Source organism: Anguilla anguilla, chromosome 11, assembly GCF_013347855.1.
Source record: "Anguilla anguilla isolate fAngAng1 chromosome 11, fAngAng1.pri, whole genome shotgun sequence".
In the NCBI taxonomy this organism is placed as follows: Eukaryota; Metazoa; Chordata; class Actinopteri; order Anguilliformes; family Anguillidae; genus Anguilla; species Anguilla anguilla.
The window spans coordinates 7,193,267-7,215,037 of NC_049211.1; the positions used below are offsets into that span (position 1 = coordinate 7,193,267).

At 46.0% G+C, this 21,771-nt stretch overlaps 1 protein-coding gene across 2 annotated transcripts in view; it reads left to right on the top strand.

The window, feature by feature from the left end:
* The first annotated feature begins 698 nt into the window (after nucleotides 1-698).
* Nucleotides 699-21,771, top strand: part of LOC118208506 (transmembrane protein 201-like) — a 28,731-nt gene continuing 7,658 nt past the window's right edge. The window contains exons 1-8 of one of the 2 annotated variants that reach the window (XM_035383251.1): nucleotides 699-1,015; nucleotides 3,072-3,192; nucleotides 4,007-4,201; nucleotides 10,735-10,914; nucleotides 11,983-12,374; nucleotides 12,728-12,931; nucleotides 17,962-18,191; nucleotides 19,810-21,037. In XM_035383251.1, coding sequence (XP_035239142.1) covers nucleotides 909-1,015; nucleotides 3,072-3,192; nucleotides 4,007-4,201; nucleotides 10,735-10,914; nucleotides 11,983-12,374; nucleotides 12,728-12,931; nucleotides 17,962-18,191; nucleotides 19,810-19,829 — 1,449 coding nt within the window. In that variant the 5' untranslated portion in view covers nucleotides 699-908 and the 3' untranslated portion in view covers nucleotides 19,830-21,037. Of the gene's footprint in view, nucleotides 1,016-3,071; nucleotides 3,193-4,006; nucleotides 4,202-10,734; nucleotides 10,915-11,982; nucleotides 12,375-12,727; nucleotides 12,932-17,961; nucleotides 18,192-19,809; nucleotides 21,038-21,771 lie in introns of those variants that run through there. The other variant, XM_035383250.1, reaches the window with a different exon arrangement.

A 21,771-nucleotide genomic window follows, 5' to 3' on the forward strand; every position in this document is an offset into this window, starting at 1 on the left:
TGAGTTATTGTAATACTTATCATAGCCGACTGAAAGAGGCTACATTTGAGCACGGTGATAGGGTAATAGCCCCCTTGCGTAACCTGTTCAAGCACTGAACACATCCAGTTTTGTCAGTTGGTTTACTAGACACGTTTGCTTTAGCCTACATATCTCACTAGCGTCTTCACTGCCAGCAAAGTCTCTGCTGTTTCTTGGACGGTTAAGTGGGATCAGTTTTCTTGCTACCATAGGTCAAACTGCAATCCGTACATTGTACGTGACCAGTGAGCTTTTTTATCTTATGATGTGATATTTCTACAACAACGCCGTTCCCGACTCATTTGGAATGAAGTTCTCTTAAAAACTTTTCATGTAATTTCATCCTCTGGGAAGTTACACATAGACTAGAAAAGGGAGTGTGCGCGTGCAAAACAAGTTGTAAGAAGTTTGTTTCTTTAAATGAAAATGCGTTGAAAACAAAATAACTAACTTTGTCTTAACAGAAATCAAATCCGAACTTGAACTGTGCCCGAAGTTGTATGCGAAAAAAACGACCCCAAAACAGATACATTGTGGGGTCCCGTGGGGCTCGTGTCGGGTTGCAGACCTCCAGAGCGCACCTAAATGTAGGTGATAACCGCATTTGAAACCCTAGGAAGAAGAAAAATTAATCGCCACAAGAGGGCGCACAATCTGAAGGCAGTCAAGAACATATTTTGTCGTTCCTTCCCAGTCGCTCAACTTGGCTGTCCATGAGTTCAAGATTTCCCAGCTCGTGGGGCGGGGCTTGTTAGCGCAGCACTGCTTACCTTGGGTCAGAGCGCGCTCTGTGCCCGTGCCGCTGTTTTCGAGCGTTTCTGGCTTTGACTCATGAGCATTACCGCTATTTGTTGTGCTACCCTCCTTGTTAACTCCGACAGTAGGCAATGGAAGCATTCAGCGAAATTCTGTCTCAGTATCCTCAAATAATGTATGGGGGAGCCGGAGCTACGGCGTGTGTTTTTGGAACCTTGATTTATAAAATTGCAACGAGGTAAGTAACTAGCTTCTTGGCTAGCTGGCTGCGTCTCTGACATGCACACACCACACAAGGCCTTAACACGCTGTCGGCGCGGCAATAGCTGTATTTAGCCGGTTAGGTCGTTAGCTGATTAGCAAAAAACGTAACGACCACTGCAGTTAGCAAACCAGGCTTCGGCAAGCTGACTGTTTCGTTGTTTTTAACGAAGAGCTATCATCTTATAGGTAGCTGCACGGAGTGGTCGGAAGTCAGCTGCTTGCTCCCATGCTGTTCCTCTGCTGTCCGCCAAGTTAATACCGTACCGTACGTACTGTTGCTAGCTGTAGCATGCGAGTTAGCTCATTTGCTTACCACCGAGTACCGTTAAATTTGTATAGTAGCGGCTTTAACGTCATGAGTGTAACGTCAGCGACAAGCTTGTTTTTCGTTCCCTGAGTCTTCGGAGTAGCTGAACCCGAAGTAATTTTTTGCGACTGCAATTTGATCAATTCTTTGTTGTTCACGGTCTCGGCGAGTGGAAGGACAGTGGAAAGTCTGACACTACCCAGGTGGCGAACTGATTCAGACAGAAAATGATTGGTACTAACACTAAAGTCCACACGACAATCGTAAACGACTAGAGATAACCGTAGCTAACTTTGCTGCCCAAGGGAATGATACACTGAGAACAGAAAGAAGAACTGCTCTGAAGAAGCATTAGCTAACGTTAATGACTAGATTGTTTCTCTTTGGTAGGTGTAGCTAAGTTGCAGCTCTTCTCGTTTTAACAGTTTTCCGTTAACTAGTCTCCCAGACCACCAAACCATAGCATTATGTTGTTAAGTTCGTTATGACTTTTCCTGAACTTCACTTGGCGAATTTAGGCTTCTGAATGATGTGTTTTTTTATAAGGTGAAATACTGTACTAAATATCAGCCTAGGTCCCAATACAGGCCTTCTTTGTGTATGTAAATTGTATTAAATTATAAAGTTTAATTGCTTTGGTATGTCCAATGTGCACGCTCGCCAGCTGACTTGCACCTGGGATAATCTTGCTGATCCGCAATCTTGACAAAGTAACCCGTTCATCAGGATAACCATATATCTTTGCCTTTATATGGTTATAGTTTACTCCAATAATATGAAGTAAACGGCATCATCAAGCCTAGATTGTTTAGCCATGCCAGTGTCATAGGCATGGTTAATACTCAACTGCAATGTCGTGTGGAGTCAATTAGTGCTGATACCCGATTGTGCGCGTGAGACTACCAGAGAACAGAAACCTGTCCTCGATGGGAAACATTAGCCTGGTCACGTGGCATTGCTGTCCAGAGTCACCACAGGCAAGGTCATGATTCCGTACCAGACCATGGGGATGCCTTTACACAGAGAACAAGCGCTTTGCATAGTTAAACAACCTGACGGTCGCCTTAGTCACGCTTACAGGAGATGCAGACGTTTCAGATTAATGTATATTGCCTTTACTGAGTCTCTGCAGTTTCAACAGAAGGAAAGTAACACTTTGTAGGTTTACAGTCAGGTCACCTGGATTACATTACATTGCAGGCATTGGGCAGACGCTCTTATCCAGAGTGACGTACAACAAAGTGTATAACCATAACCAGGAACAGGTGTGTCGAAAACCCTAGAGAGAAGTACCGTTCCAAGTGCAGGGAACAACCGCATAGTTCAGCTTGGACCCCTGTAGGTTAAACTGATTAACACTAACACAAACAAGAACAGCAACAACTCAGTTTATGCAAAAATACAAGCAGTAGTTAAGACAGGTGCATTAACTAAGCCAACTACAAAACAGCTACCTAGCTACACCCCTAAGCTTACAGTCAATTTAGAGATTACAGGGAGGTTGATGACCCAGCTGATTGGACCATGGCTGCGAGAGGTTTAATTTCATGTCATCTTAACTGTTCAAATCTAGCCAACTATCCAGTGAAAGGGTGTGGGGCCAGGGAGGTCACACCTATAACCTGTGTTCTAACAAGCGTACATCGGTGTCTGAGCTTTGGCGGATGAGTCAGTAAGGTGATAAAAAAGTGTGCCACTCTGAAAGGTGTGCCTTTTCCTGCAGAAAGAAACCGTCGCACGTCAACGTGAACTGCTGGTTTTGCAACCAGGACACGGTGGTTCCTTACGGGAACAGGAACTGCTGGGACTGCCCCAACTGCGAGCAGTACAACGGATTCCAGGAGGTGAGCCTGTGTTCTGCGGAGTAGAGGAGGAGACTGTGCCGAATGAGGGGAAACCGTGACTGCAGTTCCTGTGTGTTGAACGCTCACTGTACCGCCCCTGAGCTAGGTTAGCTGAGGTTGTTCATGGTGGGTCTGGACCCGGGGGGTGGCCAACCCAGATCCCGGAGAGCCACAGGGTGCGCTGGTTTTTGTTTTTTTTACTTGGCGCTTACTTAATCGATCAATTAAAGCAGGTGATCACACGATTAACTCCCCTCACCTGCTTTCTCTGGTCTGAAGTGGTTGTTATATTTAAGGTGAAAACGAAAATCAGCAGGCCCTACGGCTCCCCAGGACCAGGGTTTGCCCACCCCTGGTCTAGACCCCCTTTGGGTCTGCCTTCAGCCCTTTATGATCTGCAGTCAGCCGTGGTGGGCAGAGGTTGCCTTGTCCAAGCAGGGGGGAAAAGGTGTTTTAAATCAACCAGGGTTCCTTGGGCCACCCCTCCAGTAACAGGGAGGTGACTATCTGTGATTAATTAGGAAATACTGATTTTTTGACCCTAACTGTCTGTGGAGCCCGTAGACATCTGTATTTCTGTATTATTCTATATGTAAATCTGTATATCTAGCCTGAGGAGATTCACATTATCACTGTGCACGCACTGCTCCGTGTTCCATTTTCTTTCAAAAGTAGAGCAAACTGCTCGTATGCATGCAAGATTAGCGGTAGCTGAATTTTAAAGTTAGGGGGCGGGGGGGAGAGGTGGGATAAGACTTGTAGCTTCCTTTATCGTTCCCTTATCGGATCTTTTACCACCCGTGCTCCTCTCCAGAACGGCGACTACAACAAGCCAATCCCGGCCCAGTACTCAGAGCACCTGAACCACGGCGTCTCGCCGGGCTTTTCGCTGCACGAGTCGCCACGGAGACCGCAGTGGGCCAACTGCCCGACGCTGCTCTGCAAGAAGTGCAACAACAGCCAGACGCTGAAGATCCGGCAGCTGTCCTCCTTCATGCCCCGCGACGACGTACGTGCGTGTGTGTGTGTGTGACTGTGACTGTGTGTGTGTGTGTGTGTGTGTGTGTGTGTGTGTGTGCGCGCGTCGGCGCCTCAGGTTTCACCGCGTGGTAGTGCCGTGCATGTGGCGCTCCGGTTGTGTTTGCCATTGCTCGTTCGCCGCAGCTGCCGAATCAACCCTTGTGCTTTTGGACAGTCCTGGCAGCAGCTGTTAAACTTGAGGGAAGCTGCGGGAACGTTAATATTAAGGGGACGTACGCAGTACATGAGCATTTGCTCAGTAGACATTAGGCATTGATGGGGAGAATACACAGGGAGAAAGAGAGTTCATTCTTCTGTTCAAAAGGATTGGTGACAAGTAAGGTAGTCACCCCCTCCCATTCCAAAGCAGCGTCCCATCTCCAGCTGCCTGCCTGCTAACTTTGAGTTGCTTTGTCATTGATCGCATGGCCTCGCTGGCCCACGCTCATGAAGAGACACGCAGAAACAATTATTTGGCTGTGATGCCTCGTTATTCACTGTCCTATTTCCAGACAAATGAGCCTCTAGGATTTCGCTGATTCGGAGCTGCGTTAGTTGCATGTTGGGAACTGTGGTTCAGTATGGAAATGCATGACCTTTCTGAAGAGCAGCAGGTATGCCATTTGACAAGTAGCAAACACATTTTTTTTTTCCCCCACTGCTTTTTTTTTTTTTTGGCACCTGTGTGATACTTTGGACTGTGTTAATATAGCACTTGAGTGCCGTGTCTGAAAGTACCCTTAACCTCTTCTGGTCCCGGTTTTTTGAGGTTTGTACAATTTTTAAAGAATTTATTGAAGTGCATTTAACATGCACTGTTTCAGTTTGAGAACTGCCAGAACAAGGGGGCCTAGGTGGGTGTTTAGGGTGAATTTCGCACTCGTATGAGGAAGCACTTTTTTCATGCTGAGTTGGTAATGCTTTGAATAGCTTAGCAGGGCTAGGACATGAAGCAGGAGGCCCTTGGGATGTTGAGGGCCAGTGTAAGAAACGTCTCTGCTACACCAAACTGTGCGTCAAGGTCACCATCAGCGAGAAACCAAAAATTAATCACGTCGAGGTCACCAACTGTAAGAAACCCCTCCGCAAACCAAACACCGGAAGTATCCTAGTGGCCAAGGAAAGCATATAGCCTTATCCGGTGCTACTGGAACAGGATTCGTTTGATGTTGTCTTGCAGTGTTTTAACTTTTCCTCTGTGCTAACATTTTAAGCGTAGACAGAAGGAGGAGAAGGAGGCTGCTGTCCTCCGGTAGTGTTTCTCTGTACGAACCGCTAGCTAACTCGGGAGACGCGGACGTGTCTTTGGCTTGTGTAGCCGCCACAAATACTGACTCCGTCATCACTTGTCATGTTTAGAGGGATTATTAAAACCACATTATGTCAGAAATGGCTATGCATGCCATGAAGAAAAACCCCATGTTCACATTGCTTATTATGCTATAATGAAAACAGTTACATAAAGAGTTAAACATTTTAACTGATCAAATTAAAGAGGTGAATCAATAGGCTCTAAATGAGGTTGTTGAACATGTATTTAAAGTTTTCCTTAAACTTATTGGCACAATGCTGGTTCAGAGAATTGTCATTTGTTTTGCCATTGAACTCTTCATTATCTACCAAATTGTTAGTTTTAGTGGTCACACTTCCACCAATTAGGAGCCTATTGATTTACCTCAGTCTTTAATTCAATCAGCTACCTAATTGTGTTACCTCTTGTTATGTAATTATTTGCTATATTGCACAATAAGCACAATGTGAACATGAGTCTTTTATTCTTCATGGCATTAACTGTGTGGTTTAAGAGGGAAAATAATCTCTCTGAACGTGAAAATCACTTCGTAAAATTGACAGCTTGTTAAAATTCAGGGATTGTAATTGTGTTTGGAATGAAAAGCAGCATGCACAGTGGTCCCCCAGGACAGAGTTTGGGAACCAATTCCTTACCTTGCCTGTCCAACTTCATAGCCAAACTAATCCAATAAAGCATCAATAGCACGGGTTGGGAACTGCTGTAAACTCCTGGAGGTTATTTCCTGTTGACTTGAGGTAGTGCCTTGTTTTAACACCAGAGGGCACTATTAACACCTGTGCATGCCCAAGGCTTTTCAGTCTTCAGTTTTCTATGCATGTTCCTTAGGTGCTCCACAAGGGGACTGTGTTTCCACAGGTGGAGTGTAGTGGTAAGAATGTGAGAAAATGGAAAGTTATAATGAATGTTGGTAAGGATATGTGCACATCATTCTACAGAGATCTGAAACCCTAACGGAAAAAAAGCTTTTGTTTGGTCAACCAGTCCAACCGTTCATTAAGATTGAATTGCTGTTGATGCCATTGAAGATGACTAAATAACTCATTTATCTGTTGTAAGCAAGAGGAAAACATGGTTTCAAAAAGAAAGTATTCAAAGTATACCGCTTGTTTGCTTACACAATACTTGATACTCCTGTGTTTCGGGTATTGTAGATGTCAAAACAGCAAGACAAAGGGATGCTCTTCTAAAAACGTTTTTTTTTTCTCTCCCTTTGAACTCATTTGCATTGCAAATATGTTACTTAGAAGGAATGATGTTTTTCCACTAAGCGGATGTAAACATAACTATACATGCGTGGAGACAACAGAAAACACTGTTAGAATGATCTCCATATTGATACGGAGGATTCATGCAAATTAGAATGTGTATCTGCAAATTTGCACAAACAAATACATGTTGGACAACTTCAAAAGATGTGCGCAAGAAGAGGAGATATCAGTGGTAACCAAACCTGTTCCTGGAGATCTACCTGTAGGTTTTCATTTCACCCCTAATTTGGCACACTTGATTCTGCTAATTAGCAGCTACGAATGAGATCTCTAGCTGTCGAATGAGGTGTGCTCTGCTGGGATTGGCGAGAACCAATAGGATGGTAGATCTCCTGGATCAGGGTTGGTTACCACTGGGATATATCATCTTTGGACAGAAATGTTCTGATTGTTCTTAAGGTTCTGAACTGTCATGAAATGAGGTTTCTCTGAAAAGTGGTGACTTTGAATCTGTAGACAGGATTTACTACAAGTGTAGCAAGTAAAAAAAAAAAATTAAAAATCCTTCCCACATTGGAATTTAGGTATGTTGTGGTATTAGATTTGTCCATGATTAGAGGGCAGGTCTACATCCAGGTGAGACATTGCAGGTTTACTTTAGCACAGCATTTAGCATGAATTGCTCCTGCAAACAACCATCCATACAACCGTTGGCTTTGTAAGGCTAGATAAGTGTGTTTTTATAAGCAAATGAAGTAAGTAAGCGGTATGTTTACAAGCTGCTCCTGAGTGTGGCGCAGCTTGGAAGAGCTTGTGAGCTCACTGAAGGTAGTGATTTCTCCTCCCCGCTGGTTTTTGGGGACAGGGTGCGGCCGGTTTCCCTTTCCGGGGGACTTGGTCTTTTGTTTGGTAAGCTGGTCGCGGCTCTGGTCGTCCTGCCGTACGGCGGTTTCCCCCCCCCCCCCCGGGGCGAAGCAGCGCTGTAACGTGGATCCTGGGTGAGGATCTTCCTCTTCCTCTCGTTAAGTGCGTAAGATTTCCCGTGTGCTTCTGTATCCCGCCCCCGCCCATCTCTGCGGACCGACGGAACGCGAGGTCGCGTCGACCGCGAAGGCCCCGCTATCTACGTCGCTTTGGATAACCGCGTTTGCCAAATAAATGCAACGTAATGTAATCTCTACCTCACGGCCCAACGTGCTCTGGCTCTGTTGAGAGGCCCATTGATTTGAACTTGATTTAAATAAAAAAATTTTTTTAAATAAAGCTTTCTTTCCTCTGAAGATTGTTCATTTAAGACTTGCAGCCGGCCATGCGGCCGTGTCATTTCAACTCCTAACCTGGGCCAGTGCAGAGAGTGCCATGTCATTTCAGCTCCTAACCTGGGCCAGTGCAGAGAGCGCCATGTCATTTCAGCTCCTGACCTGGGCCAGTGCAGAGAGTGCCATGTCATTTCAGCTCCTGACCTGGGCGAGTGCAGAGAGTGCCATGTCATTTCAGCTCCTGACCTGGGCCAGTGCAGAGAGTGCCATGTCATTTCAGCTCCTGACCTGGGCGAGTGCAGAGAGTGCCATGTCATTTCAAGTCCTAACCTGGGCCAGTGCAGAGAGTGCCATGTCATTTCAGCTCCTAACCTGGGCCAGTGCAGAGAGTGCCATGTCATTTCAGCTCCTGACCTGGGCCAGTGCAGAGAGTGCCGTGTCATTTCAGCTCCTGACCTGGGCCAGTGCAGAGAGTGCCATGTCATTCCAGCTCCTAACCTGGGCCAGTGCAGAGAATGCCATGTCATTCCAGCTCCTAACCTGGGCCAGTGCAGAGAATGCCATGTCATTCCAGCTCCTAACCTGGGCCAGTGCAGAGAATGCCATGTCATTCCAGCTCCTAACCTGGGCCAGTGCAGAGAGTGCCATGTCATTTCAGCTCCTGACCTGGGCCAGTGCAGAGAGTGCCATGTCATTTCAGCTCCTGACCTGGGCCAGTGCAGAGAGTGCCGTGTCATTTCAGCTCCTGACCTGGGCCAGTGCAGAGAGTGCCATGTCATTCCAGCTCCTGACCTGGGCCAGTGCAGAGAGTGCCATGTCATTCCAGCTCCTGACCTGGGCCAGTGCAGAGAGTGCCGTGTCATTCCAGCTCCTGACCTGGGCCAGTGCAGAGAGTGCCATGTCATTTCAGCTCCTGACCTGGGCCAGTGCAGAGAGTGCCAGGCTCGCAGGCACCTGACTGCAGTGCCAGGGCCCTGTCCAATCGGCCGCGTCTCTCTCTCTTACTTCTGAGACTTCCTGCGTATTTTTTTTTTTTTTTTTTTTTTGGATTGTGGAGTGGTTTTTCCTGATCTCGAATATTTGCTTCCTTGAACACGGCGTCTTCAGCTTTGAGTGACCTGACAGGAATCCAGATAAGAGTGAGGAGTGAAGAGCGTGACTTTTCATGGATGGCTGAGTGTTATTCATGGGCTTGCGTTATGCATTCGTTTTTTTTCGCCTCAACTGCATTTTCTGGTTCCCTTCTGCTAATGAAGTCATCTTTGAATCCAACGTTTAGCCACAGTTCTCAGTTTTAATAGCGAGAAGATTATGGGTGGTGTTGTGCTCAACAGGGCAATTGGAGGTTAATAAAATGAACAGAAATGTAGTAAAATGCTCTTGATTCCATGTTTTCCTAATTTTTGGAATTCTGGAATTGTGCAGCGCAGTTCTCCTGGCCAGGCAGTTGTCAGTTGAAACCTGTGGATATTGAGATAGTATAGTTCAGTATGTTATTACTCCTGTATAATCTTTAACAGATGTATGTAAAACAGGTGAATTCATAAGGGGAAAAAGCACAAGACTGTGATTGTGTGCTTGAGTACGATTGTTTTGTTTCTTTATTTATTTTTTGCCTGTGATTGTGTGAGTGAATACAATCGTTTGCTTTCATTTTGCCTGTGATTGTGTGAGTGAATACAATCGTTTCGTTTATTAAATTCTTTTGCCTGTGATTGTGTGATTAAGTACGATCATTTTGTTTCTGCCAGTCATTGACTACAACCATTTAGTTTTGTTTTTGCCTGTGATTGTGTGATTGAGTGTGATTAACTACAACCATTTAGTTTTGTTTTTGCCTGTGATTGTGTGATTGAGTGCGATTAACTACAACCATTTAGTTTTGTTTTTGCCTGTGATTGTGTGATTGAGTGTGATTAACTACAACCATTTCGTTTTGTTTTTGCCTGTGATTGTGATTGAGTGTGATTAACTACAACCATTTCGTTTTGTTTTTGCCTGTGATTGTGTGATTGAGTGTGATTAACTACAACCATTTAGTTTTGTTTTTGCCTGTGATTGTGTGATTGAGTGTGATTAACTACAACCATTTAGTTTTGTTTTTGCCTGCGATTGTGTGATTGAGCGTGATTAACTACAACCATTTCGTTTTGTTTTTGCCTGCGATTGTGTGATTGAGTGTGATTAACTACAACCATTTCGTTTTGTTTTTGCCTGTGATTGTGATTGAGTGTGATTAACTACAACCATTTCGTTTTGTTTTTGCCTGTGATTGTGTGATTGAGTGTGATTAACTACAACCATTTAGTTTTGTTTTTGCCTGTGATTGTGTGATTGAGTGTGATTAACTACAACCATTTAGTTTTGTTTTTGCCTGTGATTGTGTGATTGAGCGTGATTAACTACAACCATTTCGTTTTTGTTTTTGCCTGCGATTGTGTGATTGAGCGTGATTAACTACAACCATTTCGTTTTGTTTTTGCCTGTGATTGTGTGATTGAGTGTGATTAACTACAACCATTTCGTTTTGTTTTTGCCTGTGATTGTGTGATTGAGTGTGATTAACTACAACCATTTCGTTTTGTTTTTGCCTGCGATTGTGTGATTGAGTGTGATTAACTACAACCGTTTCGTTTTGTTTTTGCCTGTGATTGTGTGATTGAGTGTGATTAACTACAACCATTTCACTTTGTCTCCGCCTGCGCTTGAGTACGATCGTTTCGTTTCGTTTCCGCCACAGGACAAGTACGACGAGGAGATCGAGGTGTACCGGCACCACCTGGAGCAGACGTACAAGCTGTGCCGGCCGTGCCAGGCGACGGTGGAGTACTACATCAAGCACCAGAACCGCCAGCTGCGCGCCGTGCTCTTCAACCCCCAGCTCCGGCGCGGCCGCGACACGGAGAAGGCCTTCGTCAAGGTGCGGCCCGCGGGCCTCTTCCCCAGATCCGGTTCTGTAACCTTTCGGCTGGATCCGGAGTCACAGGCCTTGGGTCTGTTTAATCTGTTACGTTGCAGCCTTATCCAGAGCAAAGGGCCCTGTGTCTGTTTCTTCTGTTACATTTTCGCATTGACCAGAGCAATAGGGCCTGGATCTGTTTATTCTGTTACATTTCAGCCTTATCCAGAGCAATAGGGCCCTGTGTCTGTTTCTTTTGTTACATCTCAGCCTTATCCAGAGCCACAGGCCCTGGGTCCATTTATTCTGTTACATTGCAGGCTTACCTAGAGCAATGGAACCCGGGTCGGTTTGTTCTAATACGTTTCAGCATTATCCTGAAGCGGTGGGTTCTGGGGTTAATTTATCCGGCTGGATATTCACTGCGCCCGTGTAGTGTAATGGTGTAGGGCCTTGTGACACAAAGGCTGCCAGGGTAGGACACTGCCGTTGTGCCCTTGAGCATTGTGCTTAACCTGCATTGCTCCAGTATCTATATGAATGGACTCTTTGTAAAATAAAAATAAAAATGCGAAAGACTGTGTAAGTTGCTCCGGATGTGAGCGTCTCCTGAATGTCTGTAATGTAATTTAAATATACCGAAGCAGCGTCCTCGAGCCACGGCAGTGACGCATCCGGGATTTGAACTCGCAGCCTTTTGAGTTAAAAGCTTAGCTCTCTGCAGGGGGACTGTGCCCCGCGGGGGCTCGAAAGTTGGCGGAGACGCTCGATTTATCCTTCACCTGCCAGAGAGAGGGTACAGAGGTGCATCTCCTTTGTTTGTCATCAAAAAGGAATTTATTGCTCAAGATCGACTGTATTAAAATCGGCAACGCTCCTCAGGTATGGTTCAGCCTAGAGGCTCTTGTGACTGCCTGGGCGTGTCGCTAATCCGTTATGTTCATACTGCTTCTGTTCTCCTGTCACTTTGTTTTTTTGGGAATAATAAAATTGTGACAGTTTTATTCACGTGTATTGTAAGTGTTCTTTGCCTGGTATTTGTTAAGCGCGGTTAGCAGTTAATATTTGTTTCTGTTGTCGCTCCTCCAGAACACGTTCTCCTTCTCCACACCCGTCCGAGTGATACTGTTCCGGCTGCTGGCGTTCCTCACCTCCGCTTTTATGGTCGCGGTGGGCGTGTACGGGTCGACCAGAGGCCCCCCTGCTTCCAGCAGCGCCCCGCAGCCCCACGGAGACGGGGCGGGCGGTTCCGGCTCCGCCCCCTACAACGACACTGCCCCGCCCCTCGGAAACGCCAGCGGCGTTGGGGGCGGCGGCGGCGTTGTTGGGCCGGCCTGGGATGACCTGCTGGCCCTGGTGCCGGATGAGGTCCTGGAGAACGCCAGGCTGGTGCTCCTGTTCGGCAGGGCCCACCAGACGGGCGTGGTCTCCCTGGGGCTGCTCACCTGCGTCACCAGCATCCTCCTGGCTGGACCTGTCAGGTGATTCCCCTGCCTCCAGTTCACCTGGATATGAGATCTGTATGATCCAGTCTGCTATGTAAAAGGGCAGAGAAAAGCACGCAGTATCTTCCTCTGTCAGTTATACTGTGTTGGTAAAGGGTGTGCTCTGCTTACCTGTAGCTTGAACTTAAACTTTAGGACCCCCTCGAAAATATCGAAAAAAGATGACCTCTCAAGGAGCTTATCCTGCTAATAAATAAATTTCACAAAAAAAAGACTAACTTATTTGACAGGGTTAAAGTTTTTGCTGGAGCAGAGGCTGCCACTGTGCTTGTTGAAGCCGTTATTATGCGCGTGATGTGTTGAGCAGTGATGTGTTTTCGTGTCTGAAGGTTGAGGCGAATCGACGCTGTGGCCTCTATGCTCTGGTTCCTGCTGTTGACGCTGTACCTGCTGGAGAGTTACCTGAAGACGGATTTCGCTGGCTGGCTGGAGACGGTCAAGTTCAGCACCTCGTCCGTTTGCTGTCTGGTCGGATTCGCTGCTGCCGTGGCAACCCGCAGATCCTCGGGCCAGAGAAGAGCAAGGGGTCGAAGGTCAGAATACAAAGCATCGCAATCTTTGCTCCCCCTGCTATGCATGATGTTTGGACACATGATGTTTGTGTGCCTTATTGATCTATGTGTTCCTCTGTCATTATTGGTTCCTTTCTCCCTTTTTGCCAATGTAACTGATCTGTGCTTTTACTTATCAGTTTATATAATCCATTAATTCATGCTGTCATTTCGTAATCTTTTACATTTCTTAAACTTAAACTTTCATACACAAAATATTGTCTTTGCCATCCAGAGCCTGGCACACCACAACTGAATTCACAATAGAATGGAGTAGTTATTAATCATAAGCAGATTCTAAGTGTCAACAGGGTTTTTGTATTGCTTAAGCATTAACCGCACTCTATTATTGGTAGTCGATCGTGATTGGTGGAGAGGGTGTGGATTATGTAACATCCGTCAAATGTTTGTCACCTGGTGTCTGGAGAATATCCAGAATGTAGTACAGGTCACCAGACAGGAAATTAGAATGTATTTACCTCATGTAGTGAATCCTGATTAAACGTATATGGCAGTAGCATTGTCCTTGCTGGCAAAATGGCCGTTTAGTTTAGTGTTGTCACTGGGTCAGTAAGGCTTGTCGTTACTTTGTCAGGCAGCGATTAACGTTGTGGTGATTGATAGCGTTACGTCTCACCGAAGGCTTTCGTCAGACGCTAGGCTACAGCCGCGTTGTTTTCAGCAGGTCTGGGCAGCGCAGCGCGGCTTTAGCTGGCGTTGTGCTCAGCGCAGTGTGGGCCGTGATCGTTGTGTGCGTCCTCATCGTGTGTAATTTTTGTGTAGTTGTTGTTGCTCTTAAGTCTGGCTCGGTAGCAGCGATGTTGCCAAGTGAGTGAGTGGGTGCCTGTGCTGGAGCCAGGAGACCGTGCCCCTGTTTTTGAGTAATGATCTGAGTGAAATGCGCCCGGTCCCCTGGAGTCATTTAAGCTGCTCTTGCTTGGCAACCACATTCCATGCCGGTAGACTGTTGTTTTTTGGTTGTTACAGGCCCATTCTTGTACATTTTGATGTGGGAGTAATACATTGAAACTGGAGTGCGTGCGTGCGTGTGTGCGTGTGTGTGTGTGTGTGTGTGTGGTTAGAGTGATGGGTCAGAAATTTTGTGTTAATAATTATGTAATTAGTATTTATTTAATTATTCATCTGGAAATGCACTCCCCTCCATAACTGCAACTTTTGCCAAGTGGCACAAGGAAGGAAACAATGTTACCTCCTGTCTGAATAAACCGGTGTTTTAATGTGTCGTTTGGCATATGGACAGACGCGTTAGGTCTTTACCTGTGCTATAGAGGTTGTTTAAGTTCAGCTGGGCACCCATAAGCCCTCACTGAGGTCTTTTATGACTCTGCGAGCACCATCACCATCCCAGCGTGCTTTGAGCCGAGTCACTCCAGAGTGCTTCGCTTGCTCTTCAATATTGGAGCAGCAAAGTAAATTTGGGGGCCCAACTCCACAAATGATCCTAATCTCCTATCGGTGGGTTGAGTGGTCCTCGGGGGAGGTGGGTGTAATGCCAAAATTAGACCTGTAACTTTCTATAATGCAATGTCACTCCATGAAGACCATATTTGCAGTTATGCTTTTCGTTTTTTGTCCTTACCCTTCCCCGTGCATAACTGTTTTTCAGTCTGTAAAGCTCTGTTTATCAGGGCTATGCAGTGTCCTGTGCCAATGGGGGAAGGTTGCTGTAGATAAGCTACTCTATACTGCAGTAATAAGCCCAGGGAAGCCTTACTCCCACCGACAGTGTTTTATTTAAGGTTTGTTGAAAAAAGGATTTCCCCGTCATTCCAGATACCATCTGTGTTTGTGTCGAAACGATGGCTGCAATTTGATTTTGGCAGAGGAGGGAAGGAGCGTTTTTGTAAATATAAACCGCTACTCCGCTCGGCCTCCCACACAACCTGCTGCCAGGCCACCTTTTTGCTTTTTCGATTATTATTATTATTGTGGCTGGGATATTGCTTCAGTTTGTTGATAATCAGGGATGCGTATGAATTTTGCCTCAGAAATTATCCTTTGAATAGCGATTCTCAGGGATTGCGTAGTTCTCTGAATTTTCACAAAGGTTTTTACAAAAATAATGATGCCGCTTCTGAGAAGTTGTCTATGTTGATGACAGGACAATATTTGCCATTTCCCTGTTGCATTGATCTTAATAACTAAATATTATGCACCATATTGGAAAGTGCCAGTGTCTTTTCCAGCTTCGTCATAGTGCACCTACCACACAGTTCGCAGGACAGTGTCCTTCAACAGCCAAACGACACTGAAGGATGAATCCATTCACAAACATTGCCAAATGTCACAGTTCTATGGCGTGCACTGTAGAGGATGGAGAGGTTGAGTTAAAAAGGGATAAAAAGCCGCCACGTTCTCATTCTTTTAATTTTGTCCTGCTGCCCCTCTCTTCGACTGTAGCTGGTGTGTCAGGCAGTAGCTAGATGTAGTCTTGATGCTTTGGCTAATCGGCGTGTCCTGCCATGACTGCTGCACGCGTGCGCATTTAAATGTGGTGACAGGAGCTGGGAAGCTTACTGTTTGCCGAATGTCCGTGTCAAACCTTGGCGTGCGACAGACAGTGTTGTTTGCATATCGTAATCTTACACTGAAACCACATGGCAGCTTGCCTATCAAAGCGGCTTCCCCTCTATGCCCCCCCCCCCCCTCACGTACACAACCCCCCCCCCCCCACCCCCCCCGCTGCCAGTCCTAAAGTGACCTGGCTCTGACAGCATGTGAAGTGCATGATTCGATGTTGAAATGGGTGTACGTACGATTCTTCAGAGTAAAGCGCTTTTGACTCTTTTTGGCTAATGAGGCGCTGAAGCTCATCTGAACTGTGTGATGAAACGGTTTTGCAACAGAGCCTGTAGCCCAGTGCTGTGTAACCACAACGTCGTACTCGCAAATGTACTGGCTGTTCTTTTCCCCCCCCAGTTCATTGCATAACTGCAGTGTTCTTGCGAGGTGCTTTTTGAAGTGCTTGAAATTGATGCCCGGAAATTTAAGTACTGGAATGCCTGGGAAAGCATACTCTTTTTCGTGAGGTGTTGGAAAAAGGTCAAAAATCGACATTTTACAAAGAACGTTGTGTGTGACAATTTGGCAACAATTAGTTCATTCAAATTTGATATCACGAGTTCAGTAGAAAGAATAATACCAAAAAATGTGGTAGATTGCTAAAAACATTTTCATTTAAATTTATGCTTATGCTTTTAGAGAACCAACACACATTTCAGTTACTTGTTTTGTGCTAGGTCATTGAAAATGGGGAAATAGTCCTTGAGTAAGTGCTCGGAAGTAGTTGGATTTAATTTCACGATGTCGGTATGAACCCTGTAAAATGGGAAGTGTTGTGCAGTTACTGGGAGGGGTTTCCTGCGTTCAGGGAGTAGGCTGGAGTTTCCCGTCTGAACACTTCCTGTCTGAGTAACCAGCTGGGTGATTAGTGTCAGGAGTGATGCGAGCAGCTGGGCTGGGTTTACAGCACAGCTTTTCATCGCTGTGTGCTCGTCGTGCTCATACTTGCTCAAACACTATTTGCGTTTTTTTTCCAGGTAAATTTACACTTATTTACGAGCAGTTGTGCCACATTTCAGCTTTTTTTATACTGGCTACACTAATCTATTCACAGTAATAGCTAGCGTTAGTATTCTGAGCTATTGAAAAGGACATTTTTTTTTTTTTTTTACAAATGTGATGATGCTACTAATTCACTAAGACAGTCTTATGTCGAGTCCACACCAGATTTAGATCCTGTTAATTAGTTACGCTGTAAAGTTTACACATCATTGTAATCAGTTGCTTTTGAGTCACCTGAATGGGAGATGTCTTTTTAGAGCACCGACAATTCGAAATGTAAATCTTTCTTCCCATCGCTGGGGCAAAAACCTGTTTTGTATTTTCATAACAGTCCATATCATTCATAATGCTATCTGTGATCCCTGATGAAATGCACCTTTTGATCTCACGATGACATGAGATCAAAGCTATCATATTGCCTTGCAGATGCTAAATAAATACAGTTAACTCTCATTTATACCATGGTCTGGGTGAATACTCGATTCGGATTGGCTATTAGGTGTGTATTAAAACCATATAGTTCAGGTCAAGTTTAACCACCGCTCTAAATCCATATGCTGCCTGGCCGGCTAACCAACCTATGTAATCATGGCAACATGTCAAAATGGCAGCAAGCCTAGTAAACAGTTTTGTAACAAACTATCTGTAGTTAGTGCCAGCAAAAAAGGTTTATACTTTGATGACAGATTGCCCCAAAATTTTTTACGACCCCTCCTTATAATATTTTAATCTTTGGCAAATGACCATGGTATAAGTGGAATAATCCACTCAGAGGTGTATGTTGAAGGGTTTGAACGCATCCTGCTTTGTGTTGGGTGCACGGAGTGTAGCACAGTGGGTAAGGAACTGGACTTGTAACCAAAAGGTCGCAGGTTCGATTCCCGGGTAGGACACTGCCGTTGTAGCCTTGAGCAAGGTACTTAACCGAAATTGCTTCAGTATATATCCAGCTGTATAAATGGATACAATGTAAAATGCTATGTAGAAGTTGTGTAAGTCGCTCTGGATAAGAGCGTCTGCTAAATGCCTGTAATGTAATGTAATGGTTGTTCGCCTTTGCGTTGGGCGTTCATTCTGTAAAGCACGCCTCATTGTAGATTATTCCTAGCATAAACAGTACTACAGCTACAGTAATGCCAATGTGGGCAAATGAGTTCCAGTGCTTTGTAACAGTGATATCGAGGCAGTGCTGTTTTGATGTTGGTAGTGTCTGGCTGTACACCTGCCCATTCCAGTAAATTGCGGTTGGCAAAATTTTTACTTTTCTGAACACGAACTGAAAGGTCACTGATCGAGAGGTTTTTGTGTTTGTAGTTAGACTGCAGCCAATCAGCAGATTGTACAGTTGCTACACCAGCCAATCAGCAGAGCTGTAGCACGGAACGGGACGTCGGTATTGGCTGAAGTCTGCCGTTCCTGTGTTGCAGGTATCTCTCCGGCAGCTCCCTCGGCTCCTTCTACGGTGGCCAGGCGCCCCCCCCGCTGTCCCCCTCCCTGTCGGACCCCTCGGCGTTCGCCCCCACGCCGCCCCCGAACCTGTCGCACCTCCTCAGCCGGCAGCTGAACCACCGAGCCCGCAAGCCCTCGCCCTGCTCCCTGCCGGGGCGCCTGAACCGGGCCCTGTCCCTGGGGACCATCCCCTCCCTCGCCCGCACAGGTGAGCGCACCGAACCACCGAACCACGCTAACGTTCGCTAATGCTAACCGGCTGATAGGCGGGAGGTTGGGCAATTGCTGTTTTTAATAAAAGGTTAAAAAGTTGATGGAAGTTTCATTGGTCAGGCATGCGTTTAGGCCTAGTGGGTCAAGTTCCCAGGTAACACTGATTTGAAACGTTAAACAAAGGGTCGTATTTCCTCTCTTTAAAATCGATTAACTGGGAAAGCACTCTGCGCAAACATTCAGAGAATTCCCGTTGCCCTTCTCCACGCATTTGATCTCCTTTGTGAAGCGCTTTAAGTTCCCGCCCTTTTCACAGGCATCGCCACGGTTGCCTGCCGCGGCGACGATAAGTGTACCACAGTATGTGCGGCATTCCGTCCGCGGAACTGGCTCGGCCCAGCGGGCCCCTATCGGATCGCAGCCAATCAGAGAGGCCGGAGCGCCCGACCGCTCTGCTGAGGGCTGTGTGTGTTGCTTCAGCGCACAGCACACACGCCGCCTCCGCTGTTTTCTTCACAACCAGTCCGGGCAGACTGCTCTCACGGGCGGGGGTGGGGGGGTGGCGGGGTGGGGGGGTGCGGTGCGGTGTGGTGGTTTGGGGTGTGAATCTCGCTGAGTGACGGCCACTAAACGGCTGTGCTTCCCCCCCCCCCCGCCCAACCTCCACTACCACCGTAAATCATGCTCATGGGACACTGTGTCTTTAATGTGACAGAGATTAATTATTGGGAATTTTATAACTTTATCAGGTGGTGTAGTTCTGAGGGGGTGGGGGGTGGATGGGTTCCAGGTGAGGCTCATTCAGGTGTGCTATCTACTCTGGAAAGGAAATGCTTCCACTGACTGAGGAAGCTGATTACAATCTGCAAAATGGGGCGGCTTGGACAAGTACAGTCCAGTTGGGCCTTTTCTAAGAGACTCCTGTATTCTGTACAGACCTGTGTGATAGTGTGTGATGCCATGTGAGTCATACTTTTGTCATTTATGTTTTAAGCAACATTAAAGCACAATATAAATATATATTTAAGTTGTTCCTGGCCTTATAAAACTCAAAATTTGTGTAGCTGTTCCATTCCATGAAATTAGGAAACGGTTGATTTCACTGTGCTGGCGATTGTGTGTTCTTACCATTTAAATTAGAACATGCAAAGCATTTTCTGGACAGATTTAGCCATGTTTATTTTTTGACATAAATGTGCATTTTACATGCGATTTTAAATGGACAGACTCTCTACTCAGGCCCCGGTATGATGGGGTTGGCCATTCACATGAGTGAATGAGAGCTTTAATCTGAAAGACACTGAATACAACGCGTTTCACCATTTATCGTGTTGAACTGTGCTGAAATGAGAGAGATGAGGAAGATGCAGAAGTACACTGGGGGCTCTGTGCAGTAGTCAGTCACTGCAGTGGTGGTTTACAGAACCTTGAACACACAAGCTTTTTTTATTGCCTGATTTTAAAAAGTAAACACAGGGCTTCAGAACAGCTGGGACTCCTGGTGAAGCTGAATGGCGCCTCACATTGAAGAGAGCGCTGGCAGCACATTTGCACGCTGGGAAAATATCTTGTTTTTCTTTCTTTTTTTTTTTTTTTTTAAATCGGTGCTTCAGGGAGTTGGCCGTGCCGCTGAAGGAGAGGCGAGAGGGCAGTCATGTGGAACCCGCAGAGAGGTGCATTGTGGGAGAGGCATGGGTCAGTGCTTGTGTGTCGTGAAAGAAGAAAGAAGTTGAGCCTGCTTCTGAGGCAGTGCCTCACCCATTAATGTGAATCCAGGCAAAGGGCAATGGGAACAACTTAGAATGTTCAGTCCCGTTGTTTTTGATCATCACACGCAAGATATATTTTCACATATTTTCTTACTTTTCTTTTTTCCTTATTTCTGTTAGTCTTTTTTGTTGTTGATATCTTTGTGATAATTGCTTGGTAAGTTTGTTGCTTTCAGGGAAAGTACCGTGTACAATCCCCTCTGGGCTTTGTTATTTTTCTGCACATTTTTTTCCTCCCTAAGTTCTAGTTTGTTCCTGCGCAAAATGAAAATGAATAATTGTAACAAAGATTCTTAACCATACCGGCTATGGTTGATTTTTCCCCCAGCACAGACCGACTCTGAAGCTGGGTGTCTGTGCCAGGCTGGCTGGCTGGCTGGCAGGCAGAGGAGGGGGGATATTTAGGGTCTGGATTAGGGGAGCAGTGGCAGGTCCTGTGCAGTAAATGAGCAGTATGAGGCCCCACTGTGGGTTGGGTGCGCGTGCTTTTCGGCGAGGCCCAGGCCACACCCCCCGCCTTTTAATGATGGTTGGCCAGCTTGGCAGGTGCGGCGGTGGTTTGTCGTAAAAAGCGTTTTCAGGGGCTTGAGTGCTGTGAAAAATAATTTGGAGCATTTTGAGAATGTCTAGTTCATGAAGGAAAATGTTGTTTATAGTAATGCCAGCTGCAAGTACACTGAGGACATGCTGTCCTCTTGTTTTTTTTTTTTTCTTTTTTCTTTTCTCCTTTTCTCTCTCCTGTGCCAAGCCGTGGGTGCAGAGACAGAGCTCCTGCTGTGACGCGTCGTTCACAGTGAGTTCGTCGGTGTGTTCTGCTCTTGGGAAACGGGGCCCTTCCCTGAACCCAGCGGTAGCGTTTGGGAGTGAAAGGCTCTGTTGTGAAATGGAGATGGCCGGTTGCTAGGTGGTCCTGTGGCCTTCGGCAGCTGTAGCCGTTGTGACTGGCGGTTCAGCTGCGTCTTCCTCACAAGGATGCGTCGAGAAGCGCACACAGCGTGGACGGTGTGTTTTACCCCAGACAGGCGTCTCAAATGGCAGCATTATCGTACGTTCTCCTTCTCCCCCCCCCCCCCCCACCGAACCGTTATCTCCCATTTCTCATCTTCTAGTTTAGACATTTTTTTGTTTAGTTGCAATGTTTTTGAACATTCCGATGTGCTGCGCGGAGATTGTTGCTTAAGGTCATGTCGTGTCTGCGTCACCCCAGTAAAACAAGAGCAACTGTGGTGGCCCAACCTTGATTGTTTGCACTGCAAAAGGCCTGCATCTTACCCCCACCTCCCACCCCCAAACTGTCAACCCCCCATTTACCCCCAACCCCCCCTATTTAGCCCCCTGCAGCTTAAAAAAGGAGGGGAATCTGAGTGTCTTTACCAAACATTACGTTAGAGTGCAGGGTGAGATTATGTTTCATAATACAGCACGCATGTGGGTACTCAGGAAGGTGTTTCAGGAAGTTTCAACTTTTTTCAATGTCTGCTCAGTACTTTGAAACACTTAACGCACGTGCTTGTGAATTTGCCGGGGTGCGTTGTGTGAACCCAAATTTTGTCATGATTTGATTTTTTCAGTTGCAAAAAAAGGTAAAAATATATAGTTAAATGTGTTCTTTAATTGTCATTATTTTCTTGTTTGTGATGTAAAACAAAACTTTAATTTTCAAAGTTAATATTCAATGTAACCACACTTATTAAATGTAGTAGTTTGTGGTAAACACCCTTGGGCAGTGTTTGCAATACTGCCAACATTTCAGTACTGCTGTTTAGAGTTTTAGATCGACACTGAAAAGGAAGTGAATGCTTTGGT